The 25,154-nt window shown below is 41.3% G+C and overlaps 1 protein-coding gene across 6 annotated transcripts in view; it reads left to right on the forward strand.

Annotated features, from left to right (window-relative positions):
* EBF1 (EBF transcription factor 1) overlaps window positions 1-25,154 on the forward strand; it is a 271,234-nt gene that overhangs the window by 166,566 nt on the left and 79,514 nt on the right. For 4 of the 6 annotated variants that reach the window (XM_041397644.1, XM_041397648.1, XM_041397645.1 and 1 more), the window contains exons 7-8: window positions 4,401-4,482; window positions 12,315-12,456. In XM_041397644.1, the coding sequence (XP_041253578.1) occupies window positions 4,401-4,482; window positions 12,315-12,456 (224 nt within the window). The remainder of the gene's footprint in view (window positions 1-4,400; window positions 4,483-12,314; window positions 12,457-25,154) is intronic. The other 2 variants (XM_041397646.1, XM_041397647.1) reach the window with 1 other exon arrangement.

Below are 25,154 nucleotides of genomic sequence, written 5' to 3' on the forward strand. Positions count from 1 at the left end.
TTCATTACTTCCATTTCTGCCACGTGTTTAATTTAAATCCCTGTGGTGGTGGCAAAGAGCAGGATGCTTCTGGGGAGGGTGTTGCGCAAACCCAAAGGGTTTGGTGTGTGATGAAAAATGAGACCAACAGGCTGTGGCAGGGAGTATTTTAAACAAGTGGAGTGACCTCCAGCTGGTCCTGTGCTCACCAGATGCATCAGTGGAACAAGGGGAATCAAAGGATGGATGGGGCAGGAGTGAGGACAGAACTGGTTTCAGGAGCTGGAAGTAACAGTAGAAACCAGGCCTGGGGTAGAGTTCCTCCCTAGCAGACAGTGAGAGCACAGTCCTACTGGCACCAACATCTTTTTGGAAATGCAGCAGTTTTGTTAGAAAAAACCCACAACTTCATCTCCAAAAAAGGAATTTCTGTTGAATTGTGAGAAAAGGAGAGAACATTCCCAACAGCCAATAGCACATTTTTTAAGGCTTTTGCATGGCAGACAGAAGTGCACATTAGTTTGGAGCCTGATCCAGCCCAAGGGTTTGTATTTAACCAGAGGATGTATTTCTACATTGGACCTTGCAGTTACTCAGGGATTTGTAGTGCATGCATGGCACAGATTAACTGCTCAGCAACTTCACTCCCTCAGCAGTTTTTGCAGCCTGCCCTGAGCAGCATTGTAGGACACCTAAATATAATTTAAAATTAACTGGTTTTCCGCCAGAGTTCCCTTCTTTACACTCCAGCCATGTCTCTGTGGGGTAAAGGTGATGCATGGACTTCTCTGATTTAATACCAATGCAAGTTTTTGTTCCTGGACTTGAGCTGACTCACATGGAGCTGGATTGTGTGTCTCTGTTCCACATGCACAAATGTTCTTCACACCAGGGATGGCAGTAGTCAGGAAGGGAGTCAGAAAATATGTTTTGGTTGATTCATGAAAAAAACCCCAAACCTTCAATGGTAGCAATAAGGATAATTGATGACTGACTCCTGTGTGGCAGAGGAGTGGGTGTTCAGCAGTCACATAAGTTTGGAGAGAGAGTTGAAGATTTTATTGACACTCCTGTGTTTTGCACTATTTTTTTCATCTTGGAAATGAATTTCAGACCCCAGTAGTGAGTATTAATGCTATATATCCTCTGTGGTTAGCATTAATGGTACACAGTCCTGCCAAATGCAGGGAAAGTTAAAACTGAAAAAAAAATAACCTACTGTGAAGAAGCTCAATGAGAGCAAATGGGGATGGAGGTTTATGCTTACAAAGAGCTCAGCTCTGTTGGCACTTCTCCTGGACCAGTGCTGTCAATCCAAATTGAACTATTTGCAGAGTGAAGTGTTGCTAATGAGCAACGCTGGCAGGACCAGGCTGGAGGTGGTGAAGGCACCTGAACAATCAGTCTAAAGCAGGAACCAAGAGCCTGGGCTGAGCCCCATGAATCAAACTGCTCTGCTCTACTCTTGTCTTAATCTGTCCTCATCCTCCTTCCTGCCAAGGTGAGGGATCCATCAGCCAGGGTGGTGCCAGCCCAGGAGCTGCTCAGCTCCTGCTTGGATGAATGTGGGATGCTTCGTGTGGCCAGGGGGCTCCAGCCCTGGTGTGCTCCCAAACAAAGTGCAGTCCCATCGTTTGTTTTGTCTCTCAGTAGAATTAAAATACAGCACTTGGCAGAATGTGTTCTGTAAACTGGTGACTTTTTTTTTTGCTTAACATGCAGTGAGTGAACTTGGCTGTGTGAGCTTCGTCTTCCTCTGAAAATGCTGTTATTTTTGCAAGTTAATTTTTTTCTGGAGTTGGTTTAATTCAAAAGAAGTTTTGTTTGCTTGCTTGCTTGCCTGAGGTTTTTTGGTAGGTTTAAACAGATGAGCTTCATTTCTTCTGCAGTTTATTTTGGTGAAGCTTCTGTAGCCTTTGGGGGTTATAGCACAGTGCAAATGGAGTTTGACTGTGAAACTTTGGGTTAGTTTTGCTGACCCCAAAAAGCAAAGTCTTTCAGTGACTTTCCAAGCCTTTGAGTTGACATGAATTCAGAATTTGTAAGGGAAGGGAAGGCCCAGTGTTTCTCCATAGAGCTTCACAAAGAGTTTTCCATCTTTTTTGGGGAACCCTTAATCAACCCACCAACCCTCATTGCCCATTATTTACATGCTATGCAAATAAAAACCAGGAATCTTTAGCTATTTTTAACTTTTCCATGCCCCAGCTCCCCTCAGGGCCGGGGTGTTGCTCTGGGGCTGTGGCAGACCGGGTGGGCAGCTGCTGGACTCAGCCCTCGGCAAAGCCGCCAAAATCCCGCGGTAAGCCCAGGCCAGCGCCAGCTTCTCCCCAAAGAGTGAGTGGCTCTGAGAGGTTTTGCCACATAAGGGCCTGTTTGAGGCTGTAGGCACCAGCTGACAGGGATGTCTTTGCCTCTGAACAGATGGCCAGGCTTTTTATTTCAGCGAGCAATCTCGTGTGGAGGGGTGGTCTCCAAATCCTGCCAGGGTTTCGCGAGACAGGGCCAGCTTAGGGCAAGAGGGATCTGATGTCTGTGCCCTTCATAGCTCCTGAGCTAAATGACGAGCTGTTGACAGGGCAGCCATCATCTGAAGTGTAAGATCCCCAACTCTCCCCACTTTTCGTTTTTCTTTGGCGGAATTAATGCCCTATTTGCTTGTCTCTCAAAATCCATTCTGGCACAAGTACAAACCCTCGCCTGGTGGCAAGCAGTTGTCTGGATCCGAGATGCCAAGATTTGTGCTGACAGCTCCTTCTACACAATCTGAGTCAGGCTGTCACAGCTGGCCATTAGCAGCTTAAAAAGACACACATGTACAGCAAATAGCACCACCTTTCCCTTATTGATTATCAGAACCTGCTTGATTGAGAAATGCAATGACTTGCATTGCTCTTTCCTTTAAACAAACACTGCCTCCAAACCCCTGTTGCAGTGCAGTGGATGTTTATTTTATGTGGATTGCTTGCTCTTATTTAGAAGCTCAGGTCTAGAAGAGACTTCCTGGGCCAGGAGATCTAGTCCTTGATAATCCCAAGCATCACATTTGATAATCCTCCTCATTACATTGCATTTTTTTAATGAAAACAGTCCCTTGTAGTTTCGATTTAGCGTTGCAGCTGTTTGCCTTGTATGATTTCATTGACATGGAGGAACAAGCAGCAAAACTTGCCTTGTTGAGGGGCAGCATCACAACTGGAGCAGGGCAAAGAATGCTGCTCATCAAAAAGGGATTTTCTGAAGCTGTTTACCCTGCAGTGTTGCCTTTCTTGGTGACAGTCTGTGCAAATTCTGCTGATCTAGCATTCAGTTTGGGTGCTAAAAGAGGGCTGCTTGCAAAAGTTAGCATTCAGATTTAAAGTAAAACAGGATCAAACTGTTCCCCACCCCACTCCTGTATGTGGGAGCAGGGCAGAGGAACTTCTGCTTAGTCACTGATAGTTATTGCACGTGTAATGCTGCCCTGTCTGGTCACACTGGGCTTTAAACTTGCTGTAGGATTAAACTTTGCATGGCTGAGCTTTGGTAGACCTTAGTCTATAGTTTATTTTGGACAAAAGGCTGATAAACTTTGGCTTTCAGGGAGGAAGCCTGGAATCTGAGACCCACTATTATTCATTGACTTGTCTTTATGAGTTTACAGTCCACTGATGCATAACACTGAAGGAAATATTTTCAGTGAAATGTTTGCTTTTTTCTTTGGCTTTGTAAAAGGCAATGTCTTTTCTTAGAGATATATGTCAGGGTCATATAGCTACTTCAGTGAACTGTGTATGGTCAGGAAATAGACTGCATCAAAAACATTTCATTTTTCCATTAAGTCATTCTTTTGACAAAGGCTTCCCCCTTCTCTCAGGGATTTGGGCTCCACTAACCACTCTTTGAGCATTAATTTTATGCACAAACTCGGTTTAATCCTGGGGGGAGATTTCAACTGTATGGAACATTTTCAGTATTTTTGTATTAAATCAAAACTTGTGGGTGACAGTGAACTTGTAAAACAAAACCCCATTTGTATCCAAGGGAATTTTCATGTCTAGCATTTTTCTGTCCCTTCTTTGATGTGCTGAAAAACGTGTGGCTGAAAAACTGTGTCTGTTCCTCATTGCTCTGGATGGCAGAGCCAGCCTGGTGTGACAGAGGGACTGACTCTGCAAACTTTAATGGCTCTGACACAACAGAGCTATGAAATTAGTGTTTAAATTTTCAGGATGTGCTCACATGTTTTGCTAGATCGGGCCTATACGAGCTCCACTCCCTCTTTGGATGGGCAGGAGGGTGATTTGTCTGAGTTGGGAATACTGATGTTGATAAGTCTTTGTTGGACCAAATGTGCAGATGTCGTATTTGTATTACTGTCATATTTATACATACTACATCCTATTCATAAGACATTAATGTTTGTTTCTCTTTCTCCACAGGTTCTTCTTGAAATTTTTCCTCAAATGTAACCAAAATTGCCTAAAAAATGCAGGAAACCCTCGAGACATGCGTCGATTCCAGGTCAGTCGGACACGCTTCCTCCTTTAAAAATCAGCAGCTGTTAGGACAGAAGTACTTTGACCCAAACTAACCTAGTAATTCACTGGAAGATGCTAAAAACATAAGGTCACAAAATAATGCCTGAGGACTTCTTGTCACAGCAGAACTGTCAGGAAGTAGTTGGGTTTTCTTGCTCTGGAAGAGAGCACTCTTGAAGATAATGTCATCTCTACCGGAAGGGAAAGCATGAAAAGGAAAAATCAAAATGACCTCGCTGTTGTTTTCAGCTATTGGGCTCCCCTGCTCTGAGATATTTCTCTCTCCATGGGGAACTATTTGTTTTCAAGGAGACACCAAGTGAGCACCTTGTTTATTGGCTGGGGCAGAGGAAGGTGTAAGAGCAATTAATAAAATCAGGCATGTGGCTACACATGTTACTCATGGCAGTGGTAAAGACTCATGAATGTGCATCAATGGGATGAAGGTCTGTCCCTGTAGTGAGCACTTGGAAAAAGCTACCACTGGGTGTCTCTTTCTTGGGATGCTTTGGGCTGCTATTTCCCCATTGTTGCATCTTGTGGCACTGGGGCTTGGGAGCATAAATATCAGCAAAGCTTTAGATGGCCAAGGACATCTTGTGTTATGCTCCACCTGTGTCACAACTCATTTTGGGATGAAAAGCATCACTGTCCCTTGGGAAGGTGGTCTGGACATGCACTTCCCCAGTGCTGGCAGCAGAGTGGAGTGGTGGCAATTCTGAGGAATAATTGTTCCAACACTTCTATTGAAGACATGCTCTATGACTGTGGCAGTAATACTTTACCTGGGTATGTGCTGAGTAAAAGTATGGGATAGAAAGTCAAAGGGCCTTCTCTTTTGGTGGGAGGAGTGAATACAGCCCACAGAAGAAACATGGTACAATCTGTCTGTGGGGCTTTGCCTCAGGGTTCTGAGAAAGAAACAAGAGATTTGTCCCATAGACCACATGGATCTCTGGAGAAAGACTACTCCAAAATATATCTGCTTTCTGTAGTTACTCAGTTTGCTTCTTTTCCAGCATTGTTGCACTTCAATACAAGTGTTGAATGTTATGTAAGTGGCAATGTTATTTATATGTAGAATGTCTTTTGTTGAACTGCTTAATTGCAGCAATGCTGGAAGGCAGAACGGTGCTATTTGCCTCTGAGCAGGGAAGTGCAGAAGTGAGGAGATGTGGCCACAGGGATTAAATTAAGCAGTGTAAAAGCCAGCATTAGCATGGCAGAGCCCTCAGCTTCTCACCCCACACTCCTCCCTCTGTCAAGATTCTCCTGTGATTCCAGAGGGCATTATCACGGAAAGAGAATGTGGGAAAAGGACTCTCACCAGCACGGGGATTTAGTCCAAGCAGTCACCCCTGGGGCCTGTCAGAGCTTGCTTCACAACATGTACACTCTGCTGGGGCCGTGCTCGCCCAGGCTCCAGGCTGATTTTCATATGGAAATGCCTGTGCATGTTCCCTCAGAACAGCAATCAGGAGCTGTGTCGGTGGGGAGGTAGGACATAGGAAAGGTTGTTGATCTCTTGACTTGTAAAGACATTCTGTCATACAAACCCAGCTTCTCAGCAGTTGAGCTTTCCGTGTGTAAACAGAGACTGCTTAATTACACAGGTCATGTCAATTAGCGTGACCTCAGCATTTTCAAGAAATTAATCACTTTCAGCCGAGTGAACCACCCCTACTCTCATACAGGGTGGCATTGAAGCTCGCAGCGTTCTCTTCAGTGCCCAGGCTTATTGTTTTACAATAGCTGCTTTTGTTTCTTCCTTTTTCTTTTCTTTTTTTTTTTTTTTTTTTAATTTTGAACTTGTTGGTCTTTTAGCAATAGACTTCTTAAAATAAAACAGCTGGGCTCTACAGAGTCCAAGCTTCATTTATCATTTCTTAGGGTGAAAAGGACTGAGTGTACATGTAGTATCTCAATGCTGTGGTGCTCCTGGGTCTTAGAGGCAGTGTTGTGTAGGAACCAAATGAAATCTGTGCCCCTGTGTCTGCTATCAGCTGCCTTTGAATTGTTGTCAGTGACTTACAAGATCTCCAATGGTGATGTCCAAGTTCTGGTTAAAAACCATAAGGATAAGGTATTTCCAGATACTTTTAGATGGTACCATACTCATTTTCTACACACAAAAATGGAGACATTCCCTTCCTTCACTCCCCTACTTGTGCTGGACTTTGAAACTGCCAAGAGATATTTCCAACTTTTGGTCTGTCATTCGTCAATCCCCAAAAGTTGCTGCAAGTTCTTAGAACACAGATTATGGTTTTGATGGAAGAATCAGTAGAGGGCCAAGGATGTGAGTCCTGCACTAAGGACAAGTCCTGTGGAAAATTTCCTTTCTTAGTAGGTTTTAGAGTTGGTTTGGTTTGTTTTCCCCTGTAGCATGGAATTGTCTGATTATCATCTGATACAAAACTTGTTAAGAAAGTAGAGGGAGGAGGCAGAGTGTGTGTTGATTCAGGCTCACAATCAGAAATGAATTAAGAGGTTTTATCCTGAACTTTGCTTGCAAATGTAGGAATGTGATAAGTCTGATATAAAAGCTGTTGTGGGCCTGGAAGGAAATAAATTTCTCTGCATGTCTGAGATGTCCAGGCATGTGACAAGTGGAGTGGTGTGGAGTGCCAGCAGAGCGTGTGTGCTGGAGCGGTGCTGGCCCTGGCTGTGTTTGTTGTGTCTCTATTAGCACAAGGAGACTGTCAGGGAGGAGAAGTCAAGTACTGCACAGTACTTCAGCTGTGCTTCACACTCCTGCTTGTCCTTGAGAAAATAATTTCATCTCCATGTTTCATCAGCTCAATTGCCCAAAACATTTGGTGCTGTTGCGTATTATCACCTTTGCCCAGCCTTGCCACTTTTATTCTAGAAACCCTCTGGAGCAGATGCTCAGTCTGGTTGTGAATTTTTCATCACAATAAGTCATCATTCTTGGTGGGATGGGCTGTAGTGCCCCAGTTAGTGGTAATAATAATACTGCTACTAAGTAGATGGTGTCGTGAGTGAACTCTGCCTAGGTTTGGTTTTTCAGAACTAAAAACTCATTCATACAACCTAAACAGTTTTGTATGTTATTGTAATTAATGAAACCCAGGTGCCCTAGCTGTCTTGTTGTTCTTGTTTTAGCACAACTGCTTGTAAACTGACACATGTCAAGTTTTAATTTAGAGGAAACTTTTCAGGCTGTGTCACTGAATAAAATCCCAAACATTCACTTATTATGAAAACCTTGGAAGTCACTTAGAGATTGCCATGCTGTTTGATTCTGTTACCACAGCCTCTCCTGAAGCAGAGGCTGCTCGTTTGCCTCCATGGGATGCTGCCACTCATGTTTGAATTGAAACCACTTGTGTCTTATTGCAAATTTGCATAAGAGACAGAGATGATGCTTCATGAATCCCAGATAATGGAATTTGGACATGCAAGGCTCCATCCCCAGAGAAAGGAAAGGAAAAGAAAAAAAAAAAAAAAAAAAAAAGAGAGAGAGAGAGACTGAAAAATAGCAGTGAGAGCTGTGGCCCAATCCAACAAGGTAATTAAGTGCCTGGCCTGTCCTTGAGCACGTGAGCAAAATTACTGGATGTATTGTACTTATGTGCTCTTAGTTAGGCACCTTTTGAAGTGTCTTGTTAAATGGAGAGTGATTTTTCGTTACTAGACTAAAGAAGTCAACACATTGTAGGAAGAGGTCACCAAGTGGTGATGAAAATAAAGATGTGCTCGAGCCATTTATAGCTTTGAGAAGAGTGGCAAGCACTGGAGTTACATATTTAACACTTAGGACACACTTCAAACCTGGAAATCATCCTAGCTAGATTTTCTCTGGCTTTGCCACTGGGTATTGGGGATGTTGCAAAAATATCAGATCCCTCACCATACACTGGAGAAAATTGAAAGCACAAGGAAAATGCTATGTCTTAATCAGTGAGCAAAGCTTAATGGGCTGTGGTTAAAAATCAGGAGTTGTGCAATGCTTAATTTTGATATATTAGGTGAGGTACTATACCAAATAAACAGGCCGAGTGCTAAACGTGGATAAATAGCTTGATCTCCAGGCTCCTGGTCTCTGAATATTAAAAGAAAAAAAAATCTAAGCTCCAAAGTATTCACAAACTGAAGTATTTAATGGCAGGCAGAATAATCCACAGAGCTGGGATATGTTACTGCATTCAATAGTGCCAATTTCATTGAAGAAAGTTGTAAACCCATGTGTTTCTTTCATACCTCTGTCTCCCCTGGTGTTGATACAGGATTTAAATTCAAAATCTGTGAAGGGCTAAAGCTAAAGCTCAAAATCATTTTCCGTGTTTGCCTGTCTCAAATTAAAACTGTGTTTTGTTGACAAAATTTGGAAAGGTTTGAGATTTGGCAGACCTGGTTGTCCCTGTGCTTACATTAATGTGTCAGCACCTCATTAATCATTTATTAAACTGTAGTGTGCCTTTCCCTCTTGCCTACAGTCTGTGTTTTAGGATGCCTTGGTGCCCATTCCACATATACTCTGGCTGTCCCCTCCCCCTAATTTTATGATTTCTCCACAAATTAGTTTTAGCATGTGCTTTAACTTGAACATATCCCAGTCCTTTCAAAATCAAAATTAGGAGAGTGTAGTATTTTTTTAGATTAAAAAATATGAGTAGAACTTGTAAGTATGTAAGTGCTCTGCAGCAATCCAAGTAGGTAACTGTGGCACACAATATTCGAGGTGCATTTTTTCTCTATTAATAATTACAGGCATTAATATTTCCCTGGTGCAGTGCGCATTCAGTGTTCCTCTATTAATGAGAATTTTCATTTAAAGAATTGAGCAGCAAGAGCCTGTTGCTTCTTACAGGTGTGTTATGAATAATCTTTTTTTTTTTCTAAACAGACACATAAGAGGGTTTTTTTTTTGCATTTCCTGAGACTGGAAACAGTTTCACTCGGGGATTCCATTTATAGTTTCTGCTGCTAACGACACCAAAGAACCACACCAATGTGGTCTCTTCATAGTAAATCAAACTGTTCAGGAGGGAGGTAGGAAGATATTGCTAAGTAATTCAAAATCTGTTGCATCAACAGTTTTGAATATCTGAGGAAGGGGAAATTAAATGTACCTTTACTCACATAAAAGCTCAACAGGATTGTTTCCTCAAGTTCTTACCTAGAAAGTTGCATGTATAGCAACAGCTACTTAGAAACAGGATTTTCACATCTTTGAGATCTACTTTACTGTCACTAGTCTCGACTCATTATTCTTCTGGAATCCCATTTCTAAAAATGTTAAGTTTTGATTTCAGCCCAGGATTGATCAGCTTCAGTGTGAAGTCTGTGTGTACCTATAGGGCTTTAGAACTGGGGAAAATATTTTATTTTGTAGCCATTGTTATTAATTGTAATTTTGTTAATTTTCATATTAATCAGACCCCTAGAAGAAGATAAGGAGCTGGCATAAATCATGGAGCTGTGACAGGCAATGCCAAGGATTTGGCTCAAAATCCCACTTGCAAAGAATTTACAATGGTTGGAAGTGCACAAATAAGATTGCAAACCCCGAGCCACTTACTATAAGATCATATTTTATTGAAAATATCATAAACTTTATTCTACCCCTCAGGAATTCAATGGATAAATTACTTTTGAAATCCCTTTTGGAATTTTATATATAGGGCTTAGGTTTTTTTCTCTCCTTAGTTTGATTTCAGAAAAACTTATCTGTAGTATTTGGTGCTTTCTTTTTCCCAAATTTCCATCTGTAGGAGCTCTTGAATCATTTATTCTGTATTTTAATATCTTTCACTTAAAACATGCACAAAAGTCTATTGCTTGGAACGCCATTCTGAGGGATGGGTTAGGGTCTTTTAGATGTAAAATATTCTCTTTTGTATTCCTCTCTTTCCAGAGAAAGACTTCAGGATTTTCTCTGGGCTGTATAGTGGCTTTGCTTACTTTTTGAGTATTTTAATTGGGGGCCAGAAATAGGTAGAAAATTTTTCCTTTTCCTCTATTTTTTTTTTAGCTCCAATTCAAGTGATGAAATTGAATAGTTGTAAGCGATCCTTTAAGTGTCCCCATTTGACCAACTTTGAGAGGCAGCAGCTTCCTGAGAGAGTTGAAGCAATGTTTGCCAATCCTTGTAAAGCATTTCACCTCTTCAGAGGCTAAAGCCTCTCAAAACCAAGAACAATTAAAGCGAGAGCCTTTCAGAGCGACTGGGGAATTCAGCAAAATAAATCAGAAATCCTCTGCCGTGGCTCTGGAGGCTTGCCTCATTATAAGAGCAGATCTATTAGCCCCCTTGCCATTGTCTTTCATTTCTCAAGTGAGGTGATTCTAATTAAATTAATCTGCATGTCAATCTATCGGTGATCAATCAAAAGGGCTGAGGTCCCCCTTTGCGGCACTGTGCTTGCGGCTGACAGGGGCTGATAATGGAGGAAGAAATAAACTGTCGAGCAAAGTTAATTAGTCAACATAATAGGTGGATTAAACAGGAGCTGCTGATTGCTGTTTCACATGTCGAAGCATGAGGTGGGAGCTGAAACTGCAATTAACAGACAATTATTATATTTGGTTGTAAGAGGTCGCATGAATAAACATATCTCAGTGGGTTTCAGTCTTTAATCCCTTTCCCTGTTTAATGTAAGGAGAAGTGTAGGTCATTTCTTCTTATTGTTTTAGTCAAAGTTCTCGAAGGCGACGCGTGCTCCTGGCAAACCAGCAGCCAGCTGAAGGCCAAATCTTTGGCTGGGGTAAAACCCTGGGAATGCCATACTTTTGCTGGAAAAAGGCTGTGGGAGGGGTGGCTGAAGGAAAGCCAGGGAGGCTGAAACTGCTCAGTGTGAATGAGGTAGGAGGAGACGTGTTGTGATGAGCTCACAGCTCTGCAAGGGACTTGTGTCTCCATGACATTTCATGGCTCACGTGCCCTCTGCCTGGACAGGGGTTTCCTTTTGGAGCCTCAGGGTTGAGCAGTCCCTCTGGACACCTTGGAGCAGCTGGGTCTTCTACTCTGGACCCATCATTTACCTGTTTGCTCCTGCAGGGTTGGCTCCTCTCCTGCCCTGGGCAGCTCTGGGGAGCAGAAGTGTGTGATCCTTCCTCCAGTGCAGTCCTGCTGTGTCTCCCTCACCTCGCCTCAAATCAAATCCCAGGTGTTGACATTGAGATAAGTTGAGAAATACAAATAATTCTAACACTGGATGAATAGGGTTGTGTTCTCCAGATCAAGACCCCACTGTCAAGCGTGTGTGTGTGTACACAAACATGCCTATACATACTCCTTAAGATAGAACTCGGGAGAAATTTGGGGAAGTCCAACAACCTGCAGTGACTGTGCTGGGGGAAGAGCAGCAGAGAAGGGAGGGGGCGAGACAGGCAACAACTCTTGTTACAACTTTACAAAATACACTTTTGTTTTCTTTTATTCTGAATCGATTCTCATTTGCAATGTCAACATCTCTATCTACTTCAGCGTGGAAACTGAAGGATAATTTAGGGTGAAACACAGCTGCCCTTGTATATAGGGGAAAAAATACTTAATAAAGATCCTCTTGTTAAAATGATGGTTAACAGTGTGCTGTCTGCCACGCAGCTACAAACTCTGCAATTTGACTTAAAACTGCATCAAAAGCTTTCGATGCCAAAGACCCACTCATCAATAGCGCCTCTTGTTAGATTTGTACAGCATAAGCACCAGTTATTATGTGAAATAGCTTTGCAATTTTCTACAGCTCCCAGCTGTTATTTATTTAACTGAGTTTATTACACTCCGCGCTTTTTGAAAAACACACGGATTTATCCAAATTTCCCTCCGTGTTGCTCTTGTGCTTGCAGGTCGTGGTGTCTACAACAGTCAATGTTGATGGCCATGTGCTGGCAGTGTCAGACAATATGTTTGTGCACAACAATTCCAAGCACGGGCGGAGAGCTCGAAGACTCGATCCCTCGGAAGGTACGCCTTCTTATCTGGAACATGGTAGGCAAATCATTTTCATTGGTTGGCATTGCTGTTTTAAATGTGGATTTATTTGGTTTGTGTCTCAGGCTGCTGGTTTCAAAATTGTCCTGTAAGCGTTTATTATCTCTGAGGCCAGGCATTTGAAAGGGACTGGCCTCCAGACCAAAGGAGGAATTTTTCAAGTAGGTCAGCTCTAAATGTAGTGAAATGACAAACAAGTAAGCAAACATGGGTGCAGAGGTTGTCCTGTGTGTCAATGAAGTGGGGTGATTTTTTTTTCATGGTGCTTGCAATTATTCAGCACCCAAAATTGGAGTCTGATTTTTTTCCAGACTGCCCTGATTTTTGACTGTGCATCTAAAGGATGTTGCATATTTTCTGAAGTGCTCAGCACCCAAATTTTGGATTGCATTTCTTCTATCTATAGGATGCTGAACTCTCTTGGAGATTCTTCTGTTCCTTTGAATTGCCCTAAATGAAAGCAGAGCCCTTTTGGAAATCCATCTGCTTACTTAAGCCATGGATGAATGTTCTTTTCTGGCTTCAGCTGTGCCAGCTGAGGACGTTTCTTTTCCCACAGCTGTTTGTCTCCCCTCCCTGCTCCAGGCTATTCTTCACCATGGACATACCAGCTAGGATGGTTGTGTGCTTGCTCCCTGGTCTCCTCCAGGCCAATGAAGTTCATTTGAATTAAACCATTTAAATAATCACTCTTTGCCAATCTGGCTTGTTGCTGAAATGATTGAAGGAGAAATGGTGCAAGGCAGTTTGGCTTTTCTGGAAGCACAGTAAACTCCAGCAAGGGTGGGATGGGGGCACGTGGCTGGAAGCAGCCTGGGGACAGTAATCTCTTCTGTAAGGTCAGCTGGTCCTGGAAGGGAACATCTGCTGGTGACTGTAGGTGCTTAAAATGGGAGTTGTTGAGTGCAAATGTACTTTGAAAAATCTGGATTTGATTAATGTTTTGTTTTGCTCTTTGTCCTCAAAGTTGATGACTACTGCTGAAAAACAAAACAAAAACAGAGGGCATTTCACTCCCCTCTCCCTGTTCCAGCTTGGTAGAATAGCTCTTTGTCTTCAAAGCTGTTTGTAATCCTAAATTCAATAGGTGCTTGCTCCCTCTAAGAGATGTGTACCCTCAGCTCCCATTGAAGTAGCTGAGTGTAGAAGGCACCAGTCCTTTATGCTGGTTTGTTTCACAAATATTTGCCAAGGATCCGATGAATAATTAAATAGATTTTTCCAAAGAGTTTGAAGAAACCAGATAAAATTTTCTCTGGGAAAGCAAATGCCACTCAGAGAAATGTTAACTAGATATGTTAAAAGAAATTATTAATGCTGAGAAATGGGAAAATGTGTGGGTTTCTACTGCTCAGTGGATTCCTGTGGAAATACTTTTCTATTCTGTTTATGCTTTCAGGCATCAGTCCTGCAAGCACTTATGCATATATTTAAGATTATGCTCACATATGGTCCTGTTGGGATCAATGAGGCTTCTTGTGTCAGAGAAGCTGAGGGTATTGATAAGTGTTTGCAGAATCGGGTCTGTAGTTCACACTTACTAACCTAAAATTCTTAGCTCAGCAGCGTTTCTCATTATATAAACATAACTTACATCTGTATTTATTTAGCTCTAACTTTTTATGTAGGCTACGAGCCATTTTCAGCCATAATTCATGTTATAGAATTTTTTTTTCATCCTGCCAACAACCTAATTTAATAAACAAACCACTGTCATAATTTTTACTGAAATTTATAAGGAATGTATGAACTCTGTCTTTATTAATTAGCAGAAGGCATTACAAAGGGAAACTTCTTTCTGTTCAACTTTGTAATCTTTCCATTAAGGCTAGTCTTAAAAAAACACTCCTATTTTTTTTTCTTATATTCCTACTAAAGTAGCTGCCATATTTTTTTTTCTTTTTTTCCCATTGCAGTCTTCTCAGTGCAGGCTTTTGGGTGAGGCAGTACTTAATTTCTCTTACATAAATGCCCTTATTCTCATGCACGGTGGTATCTCATTTTACCACAGCTGTCGTTCCCACTCCTACAACCTGAGGGATTCTGTTGGCAAAAAGCAACAAAAAAAGATAATTCTCTGCTTACGTAGCTGCACACACCTGAGTTACTGTGCTGATATTAAAAATCAACATCTGCAAAATATCTCCATGTGTACATTTTGTGGGAAAGGTGATTTTTCTAATCTGCTTTCTCAGGCACCTCTCAAGCAAGCTCATAAAGCAACTGCTAGTAAATTCTTACTTTTGAATAGCAACTTTCACTCTACAAAATTGCTCTCTTCCCAAAGGCTTGGTGGAGCCTTTCTTTTTTTTAACCTAAATCCTTCAGTCCAGCTCTCCAGGAATTCTCTGAACATGTGAGTCCAAGAAACAGGAAAAGAAATTTAAAAATCCAGTAACTGTTGTTATGATGATATTTGGTATCTAAAACAATTAAATAAATAAAAAGAAAGAAAAAGGCTTAATTCTATTGAATTTTGGACAAGACTCATTGGAACAGATGACAGTTTCCTCCACTAAAATAATTTTTTGCTTTCACTTTGAGTCACAAAATATATTATTTTTCTCCAGTTTTTGGAATTTTGATTTTGGATAGTATCAGAGGCAGTTTGTTTGCCTCTCTTCTCCCCAGCTTTTCTGCCTCCCTCAGGGAAGGACAGATTGACCTGAGCTGTATCCATGAGCAGGGAGATGGGAAGGGAACGTAGTCATGGCTTGTCTCTGGTTCATTGCTCTGGTGAGCAACTGCTCATCACAGGTTTGTAAAATCTGGGATCTGGCTATAACATACCCTTGACCAAATGTATTCCTGTGCACTTTTCCAGACGTTTAACTTCTTAACATAAATACCTGATGGCAATAGAGATGAATGCCTGACTGTGAGGGCTGGGGAAAGGGGAGACAGGATGTAGAAAGCTGTGCTGGTTGTTGAGTTTAACTAGACAATATCCAGCTTATTTTTCCTTTCAATCTTGTGTTTGCTGCTCTGAAACATGGAGTTACAGTTTATGTGACACCTAAAAGACACTTTTGGGGGCCAAAAAGCTGGAAAGAAAGTTGCACCTTCCGAGCCACTCAGGAGCCTGGTGTCTCCACATTTGGGTTTCACCATCTCATTAGCAGGTAGTCTGGAATATTTTTGGGACATCCAACACATCTTTATTTATATCTTGCTTTTCAGACTTTTCACTCAGTAAAGTGAAGGGGTTTTTTTGTAGCTCTTTCTCTGAATATAACCAGGACCCCAGATCCTGGTTTTGTGTCCACACGCTGCCCCCTTGAAGCCAGTGGGTTAAGCAGCTAATCTTTCAAATAAATATATCTATCTTTTAAAAGTAATAGCTGGCAGAGGGCAATTATTATTTCATCCATCTCTGTGTGGTATAAATAGGGTAAGCCACAGTAATCTGTGGTTTTCAATAATTATCACTTTTTCATTCACAAATAGTTGGATCCTCACTGGTTTTATATTTATGGTAAACCAGAAAGCCGGTGTGGTTGACCTTTCCAAATTATATATATAGTAAGATGTATAGTCAAGAGCCAACAGGCCCCAACAGTAGGATATATTTCAGTTTGTAGTTCATCCCGGGGTGTCAATTTTAAAAGCAAAATCTTCCCAATGAAATTTAAGTGATGAACTTATGGAAGGGGAAAGTTCTGGCAGGGCTTGCAACAACTCTTTTCAAGTTTACCAGCAATAAATCCACTGCAAAGTTTCCAGTTAAAACTCTCGTATCACTGCAAAGTAAAAATTCTTTTTTCTCCCCAAATCCTTTGAATGTCTTTACAAGACTGTAAAGCCAATTGCAGCATCAGTTTCTCTATTATTTTTCCTCGCTGGCAGAATGCAATGCCCTCGAAAAATGATAGTCCCTGAGACCCTGTCAGTTTGCATGCTCTAACACTTTATTATCTAATGATCTAATATGCAACAAGGCAAAGAGGGGGTGCTTATCACCCTGACAGGATGCCTAAGAGAAGTGACTAAATTACTTTATGTACCATTAGCACTAGCTGCCAGGGTGAACTCACTGTGAGCATTTATGCAAATATTCCTGAATACATTCAAGTGGCCTTGTCAGGAAGACGACTGACAAGCAGCTTAAATGCTTGGGGTTTTAAAGGGACAGTTTTATTTCTTTTTTCTTTTCCTTCCTCCTTCATGGGAGAGCACTGAAGAATTAGGTGATGGTGAGGTTTGCTGACTGTTTGGTTCTGAGTCAGCTCAAGAGCAGCAGCAGATGAAAGGTGCAGGGTAGAAATAGACACAAAAGATTAGATGTGATATCAGAGTGTGCAGGTGGAAGTGGAGATAACCACGATTTCCAAAGCAACATCCTGCTGTTATTTTAATATGAAATATGCATAAATCTCTGTGTGTTTATATCTAAAATAAGTCATTATGTAGCAAAACCATTACTGCTGGTTGCCTTAAACTGGGAAGGATAGTGCAAGGCTGAGTTATTTGATCACTCTATTGTGGTACCTGAGACAGCCAAGCTTTTACAATGTTGTTTTAGCTCATGACAGCATTGAGTGACTCCAACCATTTGTCTGCAGGTGCAAAACCTCCTACAAGAAATAAAAAGCAGTAGTGGCTGTGCCTCAGCTGCACATGACAGTAGATCCTCTTGTCAGCAGTGGGGCATTAAAAGAGTTTTTCTTGCCAATCCTGCCCATCCTGGGCCATTTAAGAGATCACAGTTACTGCACAGACATTTTCCTCAGATTTGAAAGCAAATTTGAAAGCACTGTTACTGCACAGAGAGTCCTCAGATTTGAAAACAAAAATGATTTCTAGGCTGTGCCTTAGTGAATTAGGTGTTTTCTGTTTCGATTATTTAAAAAAGGAAAAATTTCCCTCACCTTATAAATGATTTTGAGAGGATAATATTTAAAATAAAGCTTTGAGACTGACTGCCCTTAGGTCTCATTTCTAGTCTGCCTGTAACAGAATTGTTGAGGACAGACATTGAATACCATTAATTCAGTTGCACGTGGTGGGTGACTCCTGAAAGATGCTCAGAAATCTGACTTAGTGACCTCCTTCTTGGGCCCTGAGTGGCTCTGGCACAACTCTAACCACTAAATTTTGGGCAGTGGGTAGAGTTGTGAAGAGGATGACCTGATCAGCTCCATTTTAACCATTTTATCCCTCAATTCCTTGGTGGTGCCTGTCTCTGTGCTAGTTGATGAAATTGTCACTCCAAGCCAAATACTGACTGAAGCAAAAATTTTAACAAGTTGAGACGGGTTAATCTTCAAAACTTGATATATTTTAGTTAGTATAGGTTCATGTTTTTCATCTAAGTTAGGGACTCTTGCATTAAAAGAATGGCCAGGTTTAAACAAAGAAATATTAAAGTTTGACTTGCTTCATCCATGGTTGGAAGCACCTGTTATAGTTTAGTGCTGAGCTTAAGAATGTTTTTGTGATTATATGAAAAATATAAACACACAAGCTTTTTCTGCATCATATCATTCCATATAGAGAAATGCAGTGGGCTTGATTTATTATTTAGAAGGGAAATATTGAAAAAAAATATTAGGATCCTACCACTCTACTTGAGGGGATCTTGTATGTTATTCTGAGTTATGTCTGCTTTCTAATTTATTTTCTATGAGGGAGGAATACCTTGGGTTGTTGGACATTTCTATGCATACACAGGGGAAAAAAATGTGACTTTCAGAGCATTGCACAACATGGATAGTAATAACAGTAAGTGAGCCTTGATATACTGAAGGATTGCAAAACTTCAAGCTGGAAATAATTTTCTTTATTTTTGCCAAGTTGTCTTTTTCATATCGGTTCCTTCATAAATGCAGTGACTCATGAATTCAGGCAATTTTTAACATAATGGCTTGTTATGTGTTCTTGGAGTTTGACCTCACTGAGTGTATAATATTAACCTTTTCGCTGCCCTGTGGACTTATTCTGTTTCACAAAATGAGGGAATGGTTGGGGCTGCAAGGGACCTCTAGAGATCATCCAGTCCAACCCCTGCTAAAGCAGGTTTGCCTGGAGCAGGCTGCACAGGATCACCTCCAGCCGGGTTTTGAATATCTCCAGGGAAGGAGACTCCACGACCTCTCTGGGCAGTCTGGTCCACTGCTCTGTTACCCTCAAAACAAAGGTTTTTTTTTCTCATAATCAGATGGAATTTCTAATTCAAGTGAGAACACTAGGGCTGGATTAGTTCAGAATGTGAACTTGGGTGGGAGCATCTGTCCCTCTGAAGAGACAAAACATGGCCAGAGAGTTAAGATGCTTTACTTGAGAGAATTGATAGATAAAGGCTCGTGATGATCTTAACAAGGTTTTAACTCTGGGAGGCAGTGAAGTAAGCCTCCAGTACTGTGTCAAGTTCTCTATTGCAAATGTTGAGTAAGGACTTGGTATTTTCCCAAAAAATGTATGGCAGGTCAGGGAGAGGTTAAGGTTTGAGTAATTCCTCACATGGTTGAGTTCTCTGATGGGTGCTGTGCAGGACGTCAGGCTGGATGATCAAAATGGTCTTTTCAGGAGTGAAATGTTGGGATCCATCAGATGAGGAAAACATGGCAGAGCTAGGATTTGTACAGCTCCAATTTAGGCAACCAAGACTGAGTTAACTAAATTGTGCCGCACTGAATTTTGCTGATGTCTTTTTTTTTTTTTTTTAATCCTCACCAGAGCAGAGTCGCTGTTTGCAGGCCCAGATCCCTTATTCCTCCTTGGATATTACTGAGAATTGCACAAGAACTGGGTGGGTCTCATAATCAGATGGAATTTCTAATTCAAGTGAGAACACTAGGGCTGGATTAGTTCAGAATGTGAACTTGGGTGGAGGTGGAACATCTGTCCCTCTGAAGAGACAAAACATGGCCAGGGGTTTAAGATGCTTTACTTGAGAGAATTGATAGATAAAGGCTCGTGATGATCTTAACAAGGTTTTAACTCTGGGAGGCAGTGAAGTAAGCCTCCAGTACTGTGTCAAGTTCTCTATTGCAAATGTTGAGTAAGGACTTGGTATTTTCCCAAAAAATGTATGGCAGGTCAGGGAGAGGTTAAGGTTTGAGTAATTCCTCACATGGTTGAGTTCTCTGATGGGTGCTGTGCAGGATGTCAGGCTGGATGATCAAAATGGTCTTTTCAGGAGTGAAATGTTGGGATCCATCAGATGAGGAAAACATGGCAGAGCTAGGATTTGTACAGCTCCAATTTAGGCAACCAAGACTGAGTTAACTAAATTGTGCCGCACTGAATTTTGCTGATGTCTTTTTTTTTTTTTTTTAATCCTCACCAGAGCAGAGTCGCTGTTTGCAGGCCCAGATCCCTTATTCCTCCTTGGATATTACTGAGAATTGCACAAGAACTGGGTGGGTGGGTAGGTGGAGCTGCCCTTCTCACAGCCAGTCACGCCAAACAAAAAGCAGAAAATCTTTTGTTTCTATTTGTCTGGGTCATAAATCATCCATTATGGAGAGGTACTCAAAAGCTTGGAAATATCTGGCTGCAGCAATTCCGATCTTTCAAAATTTATTTTTAGTCTGAGGCTAAATGAAAACAAGATTTAAACAATGAAAATGGATTTTAATGGCTAGTTTAGGCAAGGAGATTCCAGAATTTAAGTTCTGCCATTAAAGTGTAGCTATTGCATGAAGTTGGAGGTTTGAGCTTGTGGGGTTTTTTTGGTTTTTAAACATTGTGTAACATATATGTGTTAACACTTCTGCAGGAGACTTAGGAGATATCATTTGAGGTATTCTAGTCATTAATGAAAGGATTGCTGTTACATAATGTCCGTGGAAATATCTTCTGAAAAGGCAATTTTGAATACTCCAATTGCCACAGTTAGAAAGGATTTTCCCTTGACAGTCACTTATCAGAGATTTAGGGTCATGTTTAATTGAGAAAGGAAAACTGGGAATGGGAAACACCTCGATTTTACAAAGACAAGATGTGTCAGTTTCTACCCAAGAGCAACTGCCCTTCGTGTTTTTCAACTAATTAACTAAATAAATAAATAAATAGAATAAATAAAATGCCCCCAAACAGCCCTTCCCCACCAATAGCTAAGGGATGTCAAGCTGTGATATTTTGTTACCCTCTATTGTTATGAGGATGTCACAAATTCATGGAAAAATAGTACCTGGATGAAGACAGAGAGCATTTTGTGAATTTCCCTGAGGAGCTTTCAGAACTGTGCTCCCAAAATTGCAAAAAGAAGCAAACGTGAGGAAAACTGCCATTGAATCTTGGTACAGATTTGCACAGAAAAAACTCTTTTGTTACAGCAGACCCATAAGGGAGGAAAGTTCAGATGGAAATTCTCCAACCACCATAAGTGTTGGCTCTTATTTGGAGAGCTTGACTGACCCTTTGCTGCAGGTTTGAGATCTCTCTCCAGACCTCAGAGGAACTGGAATACAGTCATGCAAGCAGAAAAAGCTTAACTCCCCTCTTCGGCAGAAACTTCACAGGTACCAGAACAGGGGAACATTCAGCTGCACTCAAATAGGAAATGAATATTCATAGATTATGAGTATTGATTACATTTTATTTTGCTTTGCTGGCCACCGTGTCACAAATACAAAGGCATCGTAGGGGAGAAGAGTGACTTTAGAATTGGAGAAATGTTTGAGAAACACTCCACTGTGGCAGTGAAGTTTTGCCAGGTGTTGTTTTTCCAACCTTCCAAAATGGGCACACCAGGAAGTGACAAAACATCATGTTATTGTAGTATGATTAATATTACTTCTGAATAAATTTCTCTAATTTATCTTTTTCATTATGAGAAATGATTTATTGGTGTTATGGTGGGAAAAGAGACTTTTTTGACTCCGTTCCCCTGCTGTTTTGAGCAAATTTCAAAGGAAAATAATTTTGTGAATTGTGCTTGGGAAGTTGAAGGCCAAGAATTAGTGATTTTTTGAGAATTCATCTGGATGTTATAAGATGTCAGATTTTCAAAGAAAATGGTGTTCACAGCAGATATCTGGACACTTATGTTTCATGTTGAGCACCCCAGTATTTAAATACCCCAAAGCAATCAGCGGTTATAAAAGGTCTTTGTTCCCATGAAATTTATGTCCAAAGCTGTGAATCAACTCAGTGACAACAATCTCAGGATTAAATGTTTGGTTAGGTAAAAATTTTCCACAAGAGTGTCATTTAGAATATTCAGTTTAGAAAACTTCACAAATAATGAACTCATCTTGTCACTGAACTGAGAGAGGATTGGTGTGAGCATTCAAGTCTCTGTCTGCCAAGTGTTTCCCCAGAAAAATGAGTATTTGACAAGGCTCCTCCACATGCAAGGAAATGAGTTAATAGCATAAACCAGGACACTGATGCAGAAAATGGAGCTCACCAGGGTGGGATGTTTGGAGTTATTATTCTAATCTGGTTTGCTATTTGAAAGTTATTAATGTTTAGTAGCAAAGAATAAAAAATAAGCTACTAATAATTAATATTGGAATGAAGAAAGGCTTTGTGTTTGGCCCAGATCCAGAGTACAAGATTTTTGGGAGTGTATGGCATTGCAAAAAGTGTGCTTTCATTAAAGCCAGTAGTAGAACTTCATAAAGTGGTTTTTAAAATCTTAGCCCAGACTGTTTGCTGAGTATAACCAGAAAGCTTTGTGTGTCACAATTAGTCCTTTCTGCTTTCCACCTTCATTCCATGAATTTATAGTTCTCTGTGACAAAACAAATCCTTAGCGTGAAAGTGACTGTAATATAAGCAGTGCTGTTTTGTGACCTCACTGAGCAAAGCGAATGGGCTTAGGAAGTTTATTAAAAAGATCAAGAATAAAGTTGCATGAAAAACTTGTCTGAAATTTAGAAGTTTAAGGTTATTTCTCAGAAGTAATTAAAACATTTAGATGTGTAAATTATGGTACAGTGGCCACAGTGAAATGCTTAAAGAGATACCGCTGTTCATGATGTGGATATTTAGGGTTTTCTAAACTTCTGATCCATTTTTTGTGAGACAAGTGGCCATCCAAGAGTATAGGTATCCCAGAGGAATTTTTTTGGGGGGAATTCTTGGACCTAAAGCCAAACTTGTAAAGCACCAAGGTGCCTAAAGTTGCAGGTAGGTGTTTAGTGGGATTCTTACAAGTCTGGCTACAGAATTTGTCTGTGAGGAACTTGGAAAATTCCATTAGTTGCTTACTGAAATCATTGGATTGGTGGATGCTTCCAAAAATCTGGTCCCGGGTGCTGCAGGAACCTGTGTGCTGTTTGCTGTACTACCCTTGAAGTGCCTGTTAGCACTGGGAGTGCAAGGAAGTTCAGAATTAATTATGTTTGGTTAATACCATATCATTATGGGTTGTAGCAGCTTTCTCAGAGGTTCAGTATCTATCCCATGAAAAAGCAAAGTGCTTTTCCCACAGAGGTCCCTCCTGAGTTGTGAAATGGCAGTGGAGTGCTGGATCTTTCCCCACTGCTGGAGGCTGAACACACAGCTCGTGTTGCTGTTCCCTAAAAACCTGGGCTTGCATATGGAATTCATAGGTTTGGTGTTACCTGATCCATGCCCAGCGGGAAGGCCAGCACTCGGAGCAAATTCTGCCTGACCACAGCACTGCTCATCTTTCCAGCCGCAGCATTAGTGCATGGGTTGGGGTTTGAGGTCACAGCACTTTCCTGCAGGACGTTCAGGTGAGAGCATTGCTCAACTCCCTGGGCTCTTTGAGGAGAAGAAGAGGGGTGAAAGAAATGTTTCTGACCATGTTTGGCTTTCTGAGACACTGAAAGGTAAAGCTACTGTGATTAGGGGCCCTTTGGGGAAAATTACTCTTTTCTGGGATTGCGACCCTGAAGGTGACAATGAGTGCTGCCTCCTCCTTCAGCCCTGAGCCTGAGCAGAGGTGCCTGCAGGAAAGCCCAGAGTCAGGTGCCTGCTCAATATCAGCTGCCAAATATTTTTTATGAGGTTGCTTCTGGCTGCTCCCTACCTATGCTGTCGTCCTGCTGAGATCCCTTGGTACTTTCCTGAGCCAGCACGGAACTCCCTGGGTCTCCAGGCTTGCAGAGGTGTCTTCCCATTTCTGCTTATTGTATAGCAGAAAGAGGATCCTAATTTAGGCAGGCTGACTCACCCAGCCAGAGCTGGAGTCTGACGTTTGACAGGCTGCAATGCCTGAGGTAGGTGGTCTGAATGGAGCCCTAAATAAATAAATAAAAACCTAGCATGACTTTATCAGAGACATTGAAAGAACAACTTCTCTAAGCATTTGTAGGCTCGGGTCCAAAGTATTCACTCAGATTTTCAGCGTGCTGGTTTTATGTGGTGTCGTTGCTGGACAGATACTATGAACTATAAATATAATTTTATGCTTATGTTTTTGCAAGTAAAGCCTAAATGGCTGGGAAGGGGTGCCTGACCCTGCACTTGGAGCAGCACAAAGAACAGAGGAAGGAACAGTCTGAGAGACACAGCAGAGACAAGGGGGTCTCAGTCTGTGCAATGCAGTCACGGCTGCTGCTTGAAATGCAGTACAGGTTATGTTGCCTCCATCTCTGTCCCACTGCCATCACAAACAGGGGCTGAGGATTATATTGCATTGCTGAATCTAATAACAATAATAAAAATATTATTATTACTATTATTATTAATAGTATAATAATATTATAACAATAATATTAATTAATTTGTGTATCCACCCTTTCCATCCCAGGTACTCATTAGTTTTCTGAGTATTTCTGGCCAGAACAGAAATATAGCTAAACACTCTGATCACTGGGATGTTTTCCCTGCAGAAGAGCCAGATTCCCTACCTTTCTCCTTGGCCCAGGGCCTGAAAACCCGAGGCCATGCATTGGACCTTGGTCCCTCCATTGGCAGCTCTACGTAACCTGTCAGAGACGGCCTGAACACAATTTTTGCACATGATGAATACGGATCTTTGCTGCATCTGGCAGGCTGCAGCTATGAATGCAGGAGACTGTCATTAATAGATAATAAAAGCAGAAAGAAACATTAATGGGAATAAGCTTTGCTTTTGCTGGGACTGATTATTACTTTTTTGTTCTTGGGCTGTGACTAGATTGAGCTGCAAAGACCAGCTACCAGTGCTGTGTGCACGCATGTGTTTTGTTGCCGGTTGTTTTTTAATCTGAAATATTTAACCATGACATCTTCAAAGTGCGACTGTGTCATACATCCTCATACACTAATAGATTTCAAAGATGAAGAGCCTTGCTGTTTTATGTTTAGTCATGCCTTCATCTATAAATTTATGGCAGTATTATGGTTTAATGAATTGAACAAGTCCCAGAACAACAACAAAAACGCTCTTTTGTTTGAATTTAGATATAGCGCTCTTTGTTCTTCAAACCAGTAATAAAACCAATATGTTTCTTTAGTGGTAAACTTCGGGGTAACTTCATCTCACATTACTAATGAAGCACTTGGGGATCTGTGTGTGCACATGTACACATGTGTGTGTGTGTGGTAAACGGGTGCTTTCAGTCGTGGTGTTGAACCTAGGCTGAGCATTCGTATTCCGATAGCAATAGGCAAACCTCCCAGAACAGATGGAGCAGAGTTCAGCACAAAGGTTTAATCCTATCAGGATGATTCCTGTATGGCCATCTGGATAATCCGGTGCACAAATTCAGTGCCTGTTAAAAGTACAACGTAGGCCAAGATTAGCGTCACAGATTTTCCACTAGACTTGTTCATATTTGACTTTATGATTC

Source organism: Onychostruthus taczanowskii, unplaced genomic scaffold, assembly GCF_017590055.1.
Source record: "Onychostruthus taczanowskii isolate IOZ18803 unplaced genomic scaffold, ASM1759005v1 scaffold14, whole genome shotgun sequence".
NCBI classification, from domain to species: domain Eukaryota; kingdom Metazoa; phylum Chordata; class Aves; order Passeriformes; family Passeridae; genus Onychostruthus; species Onychostruthus taczanowskii.